Source organism: Oncorhynchus mykiss, chromosome 20 (genome assembly GCF_057628025.1).
Source record: "Oncorhynchus mykiss isolate SJ-2025 chromosome 20, ASM5762802v1, whole genome shotgun sequence".
Lineage (NCBI taxonomy): Eukaryota > Metazoa > Chordata > Actinopteri > Salmoniformes > Salmonidae > Oncorhynchus > Oncorhynchus mykiss.
The window spans coordinates 2322652-2334685 of NC_143041.1; the positions used below are offsets into that span (position 1 = coordinate 2322652).

Consider the following 12034-nt stretch of genomic DNA (forward strand, 5'->3'; position numbering starts at 1 on the left):
GGAGACCCAAAATGGGAGCCTGGTGGCCTGGTCACCCACCTTCTCATCCAAAGCCTTGTGGTGTTCAAACAGGGACTTGAGGGCCTTGAGGACCTCCACTTCACTGGAGACCCCTGCTGGGGACTGGGCCTGCCTCTTCACCACTGTCATCCTCAGACTGCGCTCGTGACGGGACACAAGACACTCCAGGTGCTCTAGTAACAACTATATATTGGAAGGGAGAGGGAAAGATGGAAAGAGAGAGAGAAGGGGGGAAGAGTAGGAGAAAGAGACAGCCAGAAAGAGGCATATAAAGAGATTGAGGTAGAGGGAGAGCGAGGCAGAAGAGTTAGAGACGCACAGAAGGAGATGGAGAGAGGCAAAGGAAAGGAGAGACAGGCAGAGTAGGAGGTGGAGAGGAAGGAAAAAGGAGGACAGAAGGTAAGAGAGGCACAGGAGTGGAGAGAGGGGGAGAGAGAGAGACAAGATGGCAGAATGACAGAGTTAATAGGGAGTAGACAGGAGTGGAAGAGCATAAGATAGCAGAAAGGGGGAGAAACATGGAGAAAAAGGAGGGGGCAGAGGGACGGTAGGAGAAAATGTGAAAGTGTGTACTAGGGAGGAGAAGAGTAATAGAATTAATCAACACCACAACTACAATGGGTGAGAAAGAACAAACACAACTGCTGGGAAAGTGCTAAGGAGTAAAATGGCTGATAAACATCTTACACGTGTGTTATTTCTCTCTGCCTTGAGCTCAGAAATCTCCTCTTCCCTCTCCAGTAGCTGCTCCCGGCAAACATTTAGCTCCTTAGTCAGCACAGCAAACTCCTGCAAAACCCCCAAGCAACATAACATAACATTCGTGAACATATATGGACGACTTGTAACATGCTCACATATACTCAATCAATGTAGACACAATATTACAGGAAATATACTGTAATCAGCTAGGTGTGCAACCAACTCTGAAAACACACACGCATGTACAGTACACACATACGCATGTACACACGCATGCACACACACAGACAGACAAACAGGCACGCACGCACACGCACACACGCACGCACGCACGCACGCACACACACACACGCACAGACATTGAAGCAGTAAGCAAGCATAATAATCATGTACTGATCCACTGACACAGATTACGCTGCGGTGACACTATCAGGCTCAGAGCCGCCTATGTCAACTGGTCTTCAAGGATTAAATCAGTTACACCATGATACTGCACTGAAAGGTGAGAAACACAGCATTGATATGTCACTTACAATACTAACTGGAAACACTGTCAACAACAGTGTGAGTGAAATATCTGGCCATCAGAAGGTAATACAACATGCAACACTTTTGTAATTATTCCTTACCCTTCCAAAAAAAAGTGAAAATTATCCCTTTTATTGGGAAGAAAAAGGAAACCCCCAAATGAAGGTTTTGGCAGCACCATCTTTCTAATGTTCATTTTGGAGGCACAAGCTTAGAACCTTTGTTTTTTCACTTGACTACCTTCAGACTGGAGGACTACAATGACAATGTATATGCTGCAATGTAAGCCATAACAATTGCTGTCGTCAACATGGCCTAAGACACACAGAAACATACAGCATGAAATGCAATGGGTCAGCGATGGGAGTCAGAGATAAGAGAAGGAGAGTATACAGATGGTGACACGGTAGGACTGTTGGCACTTTGCTTTCTGGGGTTGGTCCTTGTTTTGGATAAGGGTCAGAATTTCACTTGGCATCTCGGGTCATTTATTTTTATTCCATCTCTCTCTCATTCTCACTGTCTGTATGATCAAGGAGAGACGTTGGGCTCCATTCAGTAGAACTCTTATTTAAAGAGTAGCATACAAACATACCCTTTATCACACGGTCCAATTAGTAGTCGTGTGCTATATACTGTACAGTTCACGTATGCTTTGTTTATTGTACAGAGTGATTGCTGTGTACTTGTATGCACACTTACTAATTCTAATCTAAAATCACAGAATGGTACTGGGGTACCGTTCAAAAATCTTGTTTTCAGAATAAGCTGTGTGTGTGCAGTTGAGGCCCCGTAAACCAAGCATACATTTATTAAACTAAATAACAATAAAAACAAAACAGAAACTGTGGCTGTCTTTAGGATCAGTAGTGTATGTAGTGTGTGGATGAGTGGAGAGGTTGTATGGTGAAAACAGATTAAAAAAAAAACAAAGGTGGTGGAAGCCAGCCTGCCAGTCAGGGAAGACAGTGTGTTTGTTGGCTGATGTGGCCACCCTATAGCCCACCTGCGCCACATCAGCTGACGATCCTCCCAGCTTTGCCCACTGGCCTCCTGCAACAAGCAAACTAGGAGACAGGAGATCCCAGCAGATAGAGTGGGAGGGACATCACAAGCGCATAGATGCGATAAGGAATTATACAACAAGCAAGGTGATGATGCTGTTTGTATGTGGCTGCTATGAAAGTGAACTGTGTGTGCGTCACAGGAGATTGGTGGCACCTTAATTGGGGAGAACGGGCTCATGGTAATGGCTGGAGCAGAATTCGTGGAATGGTATCAAATGTTTTCCAGATGTTTAATGCCATTCCATTTACTCCATTCCAGCCATTGTTATGAACCATCCTCCCCTAAGCAGCCTCCACTGGTGTTCGGGTGATCAGGGGTGTACCTGTAGTCATTCCCCCAATTCTGTTGAAAAACCTTTCTTAATAAAAGGAAGCTAACGGAATGAAATGGGAATAAGCCTACCTAAACTCTCATTTGCAACTGTCTGGACTAATGATTACACCTTAGATCAGCTAGATCAGGTGTGCCCAACATTCTTTGACATGGGATCTACTTTTTAATTTGCCAGCCTGATGAGATCTACCAGTCTCTAAATCTAAACCAACCAACAAAATGTATGAAACGCAACCCACCACTGAGTATGGACCTGCTGCTATGATACCTATTTGATACCCAAATATAATGTGGACCGATAACATGTTTTCCACAAATAAGTGCAACTCATTTAATTTCCTACCTTAGTGTGACTTTTGGCATAGGGTGGAGGCAAGTCGTTTTTCATAGTCTGGGCTGCAGCAGCTTGTTGCAGGTCTCATGCAGGCCACAAGGTGGTCATCAGTCATAACAGATCTGTACTTCATGTGAGAAAAATCTGACTCACAGAGGTAGGTTGATCCTAAAAGGGCTGATACGTTGAGAGGACGTCTTCTTATGTCGGGATACTTCTCCTCTAGCAGTAGCTCCCAGAACTCTTCCTTCATCTCAGTGGTTGCCCTGGAGTTCAGCCGAATGTCATTTTGAAGGGTGAGAATTTCCGTTTCTGCTATAGTTTTGTCCAACTGCAAAAGTGATCCCATTTTGGAGGCAATGACTTCCACATTTATGTCTGTGCCAAACGGAAAGCACATATAAGTGGCAATAGGCTCAAGTGATGCAAAGTCAGTGAAACGACTGTCAAACTCAGATAAGATGCTCTGGACTTGCTCCACGTAAGGTGCACTGTCAAGCTGTGCTGTATCCTTGCCCTGACGTTCAAGTTCTGAATGAATCGTTTTGACAGAAGTGCAGGTCCTTACGTTGCAGCTTTCTTGTGAGCAGTTGTAGTTTTGCATTTAATTGTGTTCACAGAGCTGATCATTTCAATTACATGCCTTTTCCTTGCAGTTCTACATTCAGTTCATTAAGCATGTAAGTTAGGTCAGTGAGAAAAGATAAATCCAGGAGCCACTGTGTGTCCTGTAGGTGTACATATTCTGCATGTTTCGAGACCTTGAGAAACTCCATGATTCAGGCAACAGCTCACTGAACATTTTTCCTCGGCTCAGCCACAGCACATCCATGTGCAGCAGCAGGTCTGTGTGCTACGCTTCAGTCTCTTCTAAGGGAGCACGAAATAGTCTCCCTGTAGGCTTCTTGCTCAAATAGAACACACAATCTTCATCGCAACATCCATCACCTCTTCCATGTTTAACATCTTCCCACACAAAGCTTGCTGCTGAATTACGCAGTGATAACTGAACTCAGCAAAAAAATAAATGTCCTCTCACTGTCAACTGCGTTTATTTTCATATTTGTATGAACATAACAAGATTCAACAACTGAGACATAAACTAAACAAGTTCCACAGACATGTGAATAACAGAAATTGAATAATGTGTCCCTGAACAAAGGGGGGTCAAAATCAAAAGTAACAGTCCGTATCTGGTGTGGCCACAAGCTGCATTAAGTACTACAGTGCATCTCCTCCTCATGGACTGCACCAGATTTGCCAGTTCTTGCTGTGAGATGTTACCCCACTCTTCCACCAAGGCACCTGCAAGTTCCCAGACATTTCTGGGGGGAATGACCCTAGACCTCACCCTCCGATCCAACAGGCCCCCGACGTGCTCAATGGGATTGAGATCCGGGCTCTTCGCTGGCCATGGCAGAACACTGACATTCCTGTCTAGCAGGAAATCACGCACAGAACGAGCAGTATGGCTGGTGACATTGTCATGCTGGAAGGTCATGTCAGGATGAGCCTGCAGGAAGGGTACCACATGAGGGAGGAGGATGTCTTCCCTGTAACGCTCAGCGTTGAGATTTCCTGCAATGACAACAGGCTCAGTCCAATGATGCTGTGACACACCTCCCCAGACCATGATGGACCCTCCACCTCCAAATCGATCCCGCTCCATAGTAAAGGCCTCGGTGTAACGCTCATTCCTTCGACGATAAACACGAATCCAACCATCACCCCTGGTGAGACAAAACCGCGACTCATCAGTGAAGAGCACTTTTTGCCAGTCCTGTCTGGTCCAGCGACGGTGGGTTTGTGCCCATAGGCGACGTTGTTGCCGGTGATGTCTGGTGAGGACCTGCCTTACAACAGGCCTACAAGCCCTCAGTCCAGCCTCTCTCAGCCTATTGCGGACAGTCTGAGCACTGATGGAGGGATTGGGCGTTCCTGGTGTAACTCGGGCAGTTGTTGTTGCCATCCTGTACCTGTCGCGCAGGTGTGATGTTCGGATGTACCGATCCTGTGCAGGTGCTGTTACACGTGGTCTGCCACTGCGAGGACAATCAGCTGTCCGTCCTGTCTCTCTGTAGCGCTGTCTTAGACGTCTCACAGTACGGACATTGCAGTTTATTGCCCTGGCCACATATGCAGTCCTCATGCCTCCTTGCAGCATTCTTAAGGCACGTTCACGCAGATGAGCAGGGACCCTGGGCGTCTTTCTTTTGGTGTTTTTCAGTCAGTAGAAAGGCCTCTTTAGTGTCCTAAGTTTTAATAACTGTGACCTTAATTGCCTACCATTTGTAAGCTGTTAGTGTCTTAACGACCGTTCCACAGGTGCATGTTCATTAAATGTTTATGGTTCATTGAACAAGCATGGGAAACAGTGTTTAACCCATTCACAATTAAGATCTGTGAAGTTATTTGGATTTTTACAAATGATCTTTGAACGACAGTGCCCTGAAAAAGTTTCCTTTTTTGCTTAGTTTAAGATAATAAGATGCTATGGTTGCCGCCTTCCCTTTGGCCTGTGAAAATTGACTGCTGCACTTCCAGTAGATATTTTAGTTCTTGTACTTTCTCTTCTTCGTAATTCAGTCGTTGCTGGAAAATCTCTTTCCTGGGTTTTGTGTGTGGTTTTGAAATGTCGTTCTATGTTACCTATCTTTGGGATAGCGATGCTATTATGGCAGATGAGGCACACACATTTTGAGTTTGACATGACAAAAAAATTATCCTCCTCCCATTCCTTGTGGAAATGATACGTTTTCTGTATCCTTCCCTTCACTCATTATTGCTTCTGTCGACCACACAACTTAAGAACAATTTAAGAACGAATCTCAGTCTACAAAGTTAGTATATATACCCACTGAAGTAGATTAGCCTTCACCTACGGTGGCCATGAAGGTCAATCTAATGAAAAATATGAACACAGTACTACTGTATAATGTCCTATCAGATCCATAGGCTATTACATCTATTACCAATGACTGTATGGTAATTACAGTGCTAAAAACAAACAAATGTTTCCCTCAATCTGAGATGAAAAATTGCTAAAAGAAAATGCAGACAGTAAGAGAGCAAAAAGACAAAAGGGAACACAAGCACAAATCCTCTCCTCTACAACACCGGTAATTCTAAAGAGGCAGGAGTGGAATTAATTGATATCCCGCTCCACAGTTGGTAGTTTTTCTCTATATGGGGGAGCACACTGATCTGCCACTGCAGGGATTTATTGTGAGCCAGCTTTGCTCTGCAACTGATGCATACACAGACGAACACACGCATGCATGAACACACGCGCACACACATACAGTCGCACACACGCACACCTGCACCACACACACACACACGCGTACGCACAAACACACAAATACACACTCAGACATGCCAATCACACCGACATACTCACTCACATGAAAATAGATTGACTGTACCGCCACTCATACATACTGTCCCCCCCCCCCCACGCAAGCACGGGCACACACACACACTACTGTACCTGTGGCAGGGCGATGGACAATTGTCTCGAGAGGGAGTCCTTCTCATGGCCTAACTCTCTGAGGCGTAGCTGGGCCGTCCCAAGGCTGTCCTGGGTCTCCCTCAGGCTCTCCAGCAGCCTCTCCCTCTCGGTCAGCATGTTGACCATCAGGGACTCCAGGTTCCCTGTGCTGCCTCCCTCATCACCCCCACCCCTTGATTCTCCTCGGCCACCATAGTCCCCTTCCCCTATGGCACCACCAGGGCCCCCAGCCCCAACCCCAACCCCAGGAGAGGAGAGGCCTCCACCGCGCCCGTCCTCCGAAATGGTGGGCATCACTTCGCACATCATCATGAGACTGGAGAGTGTGTGGCGGGTTCTGAGAGAAAACGTCTATGTTGGGAGTTTGTGTTAACCCAAAAGTCCTGTGTGCAGGTGGGTCAAAGTGTGTGTACGTGTGATTCGTTGACAGAATGTCTGTTACTTGAACGAGATCTTCTGTTTGAGTCTGACTGAAATGACAGTGTATAAAAAAAGATAAATTGTTCCTTTATTTCTTAGTAAAAAAATAGCTTTCAATCATGTTTGACGCTTCCATTTCACTCCTTCTGATGCCATCTATTGCATTACTACTTCTCCCCAAAACAACACTAACAAATAGGCTTAGTGCAGTTTTCTCTCTCTCTCGCTTTTTTCTTTCTGTGCAACAACCTGGGTTACTAGGAAGGATCTATGTCAGGGTTCCGCAACTGGAGGCCTGAGGGGCCGGGACAAATTTGGCCCTCTGGTGATATTATTTGACCCCCCCCCAAGTTTGCCCAGCAAATAAAATATGTATTTATTTATTTTTGGACATAAAATACTGTAAAAACACCAGCAAACCAGCTACAATTGATTTTAATTTTGAAAATCTGTTCCAAAGTATTCTCACGCATAATAGAGAGATATATGTGATCATATACAAATGCAAGAAAGATTTGAAATGATTATGTTTCAGTCAAATGTTATATCTGTATGGGCTTCTTGCGGTCAGTTCCGCCCCCTGACCATCCACTCAAGAAAACATCAGCCCGCGGTTGAATCTAGTTGATAATCCCTGATGTATGTGCTCTTGAATGACCGAAGGAGGAAGTATCTTTGTGAAACTGGGCAGTGGTGGGAGTCTAGCATTGGCTGAGGAAAGGGAGTGGAGGAATGGATAGTGGAAGGCCCACCTTCCGACTGGATCCACAGGTTGGGTCTTCACAACACCCGGTGCGATAGCTGAAAGAAATAAAGATAGACAAAGCGTCACACTAGGCCCACCTCAGTTAACGCATTGTATACAACATAGGAAAAGACAAGCTAGGCCAGTACCACAACTACTGTAAGACAATTCTACAACATAAACACTGTAACATGATGTACTGTAAGTGTAGTATCTCAAACATGGACAGATAATGATACGAAATATGTCATGAAATATAGGTGTGGGACCTGGGCCGTGTTCAACAGGGCCCGTGTTTGTTTTGTTTTCCAGTGTTAAAACATTTGCAATCTGTGTTCTTATTGGTAGTACCTCCCCATTTCTATATGTTTTCTCCCTACTGAACATGACCCAGATATTGACCACATCTTGTGTGTTATACATATTAGTGTATTCTCTGTGATTTAACAAACAAAGCGTGTGCAAGCTTTTTTTTCTTGCAGCCCAGCACTAACACACCTGATTCAGCTAATCAAGTTTGGAAAAAATGGCTGATTATTTGATTCAATCCTGGTCCTGGTGAGACACAGTGTGCAGGCTTTTGAGACCACACAGACCTATGTAACCTAATCTAAATGCTGAAGACCCTCACCTCTCCAGATTGGGGTGCAGACCGGCACATAGTGGCTCTGTAGTCTTTTCGAGAGAGACTACTAGTGGTACAGTAACAACAAAGGGCTGCCCGGGAAGACTACAACTCCCAGCCTGTGTCCCAATACTTTACAAACCCTTCCTTCCCTTATATTTATCTAATGATCACAGATCAATAAGGTGACTGGATGAAAAAGCTTGTTTCCCACACCTGTCCAGTTTGTGAACAGAGAGGATAGGCCTAAAATAGAGATCGAAGGAAAGATCAGTGTTTTTCTTCAAGCCTGGTCCCGGGCACCCACAGGCTGTGCAGGCATTTGTCCCTGCCCCTTGTTAACACATACTTGATTTAAGAAATCGGGGTCTGGAAACTGGTGTGTTAGTGCTGTAATAGATGAAAAGCCTGGACACCATGTGAGTCACCAGTAAGGAATACCACTGGTCTAGGTGTTACATTTTATTACATGATGTGGTGGCTGTAGATAGGGCAAGTCAGGCCATCAGAACCATGAGTCAGTCTGGGTAACCACTATAGCATTCCCTCCATGACCTGCCAGGAAGAGGATGTCTGGCAAACTGTAACCCACCCAGCACCTACTGCACCTGGGTTACTCCTGCTGCTCTACCAGCATCTTCCATCTCATCCAGGAGAGCTAAGGAGGACCACCGAGGCTGTCTCTCATGCCATCCTTCTACTGGTACGGGCAGTGGTCTCCAACCCTGGTCCTGAAGAGCTACTAGGTGTGCAGGCTTTTGTTCCAGCCCAGCACTGACACCCCTGATTCAGCTCTGAGGTAGGGGGTACTTAGTGATGGCCAGTGTGCCTGTTCAGGGGACTAGAGATATTTACAGAAACACATTCAAAAGCAATACAGAACACTTCCATATGATCAGAGCACAAACAGACTGGACAACCAGGCAATGTGACCCTTTAGTCCCTGCACTTCAGGACAAGTGCTAGATGTGGCCCAAGCCTTTCCACAAAATATGATACCAATAGTAATGCAGTAGTGTTTTCATTATCCTTGTGGGGTAGGCTATTCAAACATGTTAATGACAATACAAACAGTTGACACGAGGATACAAAGGCGACAAACCTCTCAAGACAAAGATGATTGGGCTTGAGATAACAATTCCACACGGACTAATATGCAATGTCGGCTAATACTGCATCATTGAACAGCTACAAAATTATCTCTGTATACTATTTATCATTATACCTGCCATCACCCTCATCATCTCTGTCAACACCCCATAGCTGTCACATTCCTAGCATGGTTGTGGTTGTTCTTTCCAGCCCAGAGAAGTAGGCCATCTCATGGTTGCTCTCTATATGGCCAATTAGTAGCAGGCATCAATCTTGTACAGTATTAGGTTACTAAAATAGCAGCTATCCACAAATGGGGGTCTAATAAGGAAAATATGAAATGTTTGAGAGAGAGAGAGAGAGAGAGATTGATGAGGAAGGAAGGAACAAGGCAGCCTACACAGCGCTGTTCACCAGACATTGGGGCGGGGAGGGGAGTGTGGCCAAGCCTTTCGCTATTACCGACATTGGAAGAAAGTGGGGCATGATCTGTTCACCATAAGTGCTGTCTTATATAGGCTACTCAGCATTTACGCACACATTCAATTATTTATTTGACTGCCGTCTCAGTCATTAATGATGACTGAGACGGCAGCGGTTTGTCCTGTTAGCCTATTTCCATCCATCTCATATCATGAAACGCATCATTGAAATCAATAACTGATTGTCAGCAGCTGGGCAGAGTGAGACAGAATCAAAGGAACGAAAGCCAATCAAACATGCCTTTAATCGCATCCCCAACAGTGTTTCAGTGCTGAAAACGAGGTGTTTGGAGATGGCAGCTATAGTCTACTTCCATGTTTTAATGTATGGAAAGAAAAATATAATTTGATAAAACACACACACAGCCCCACACAACTACAGACATTCCTGAATGTTCATAAAGACATCCACAGTTTGCAGGAAGATATCTCGGATGGTTAACTCTCATCATGCCATAGGCTACTCATTTTATGGAGAACAGCACGTCAGAAATACACTGAACGGGATCCAAAATACATGTCACGCATTTTGGATACAATTTACTCCAGAGACAAACGAGATAAAAACATTAAAAGATGGTTATTCTTGGAAATCGTTGCTTAATAACGGTAGTTTATATGCTAGTGTATTTGTTTATTATAGGCGTATAATAACTTGGCAATGCATAGGCTACATATACCGTTATTTGTAGGCTACATTCTCTCTCTCTCTCGTGAGCGCCCTAAATAAATCGAGGTGTGTGTTGCTAACGCACCTGTAGGTTAAGTACAGTACAGGTGTCACGTTTATTTTATTGCATCGTTTATTGTATTTATTTACCTCCCTCCTATATTCCCCTTCCCTTCCTGACAACACAATAAACATAGGCTAACTGGTTATCGGCTACACACAAACCCACACATTTTCCCAGACTCGTCTCGTTTCATGCCATAAGAAAATGGGTTGCAAGGGGCGGTGGAAGTTACATCCTTACCACAGTCATCGCGCGATGCTCATACTATCCAAATCTGACGTTAAATATTTTTCGGACACATCTCCGCGGATTATGCCTCCGTGCCTGTGCTGCTTTCAAATCCCCAGATATATGGTTCCCCCTGTCTCTCTCCTTTGCACATGTAAACGGCATAAGGGAGCGGGGAGCGGCGATACACCACTTTACCATAGCCTCCCCCTCTTTCGGATTGGGAGGTAATGGGTCTTAAAGAAACATCCTCTCAGTATTCTCCACATCTCTCTGTGATTTCCGCGTGCGCGCACACACACACAAAGCACACACACTGAGGCCAAACAAACACCTGATTTAATTACAAGTCCCCCTGACAGCGGCGCGAGATTCCCCGACTGCGGCGCGCGATTCACCTTGACTGCGGCGGTTGGGTATGTCATGTACTGTTAAAATTGTGTTGATAGATGTTATAACTTTCATAAAATTATTTTATTGATATATATGTATATATGTATATATATAGTTATAACATCTATCAACACAATTTTAACAGTACATGACATACATAACCACCGCAGTCAGTGTATATACAGTGCCTTGCGAAAGTATTCGGCCTCCTTGAACTTTGCGACCTTTTGCCACATTTCAGGCTTCAAACATAAAGATATAAAACTGTATTTTTTTGTGAAGAATCAACAACAAGTGGAACGACATTTATTGGATATTTCAAACTTTTTTAACAAATCAAAAACTGAAAAATTGGGCGTGCAAAATTATTCAGCCCCCTTAAGTTAATACTTTGTAGCGCCACCTTTTGCTGCGATTACAGCTGTAAGTCGCTTGGGGTATGTCTCTATCAGTTTTGCACAGAGAGAATTTTTTTCCCATTCCTCCTTGCAAAACAGCTCGAGCTCAGTGAGGTTGGATGGAGAGCATTTGTGAACAGCAGTTTTCAGTTCTTTCCACAGATTCTCGATTGGATTCAGGTCTGGACTTTGACTTGGCCATTCTAACACCTGGATATGTTTATTTTTGAACCATTCCATTGTAGATTTTGCTTTATGTTTTGGATCATTGTCTTGTTGGAAGACAAATCCTCGTCCCAGTCTCAGGTCTTTTGCAGACTCCATCAGGTTTTCTTCCAGAATGGTCCTGTATTTGGCTCCATCCATCTTCCCATCAATTTTAACCATCTTCCCTGTCCCTGCTGAAGAAAAGCAGGCCCA

The 12034-nt window shown here is 44.6% G+C and overlaps 1 protein-coding gene across 2 annotated transcripts in view; it reads right to left on the reverse strand.

Moving 5' to 3' along the window:
* LOC110498794 (liprin-alpha-3) overlaps positions 1 to 11201 on the reverse strand; it is a 63860-nt gene extending 52659 nt beyond the window's left edge. The window contains exons 1-5 of one of the 2 annotated variants that reach the window (XM_090211992.1): positions 10836 to 11062; positions 8896 to 9128; positions 6477 to 7718; positions 709 to 810; positions 40 to 204 (exon numbers count right to left, since the gene is read on the reverse strand). In XM_090211992.1, coding sequence (XP_090068118.1) covers positions 40 to 204; positions 709 to 810; positions 6477 to 6809 — 600 coding nt within the window. In that variant the 5' untranslated portion in view covers positions 6810 to 7718; positions 8896 to 9128; positions 10836 to 11062. Of the gene's footprint in view, positions 1 to 39; positions 205 to 708; positions 811 to 6476; positions 7719 to 8895; positions 9129 to 10835 lie in introns of both variants that reach the window. The other variant, XM_090211993.1, reaches the window with a different exon arrangement.
* Between the last annotated feature and the right edge of the window lie 833 nt (positions 11202 to 12034).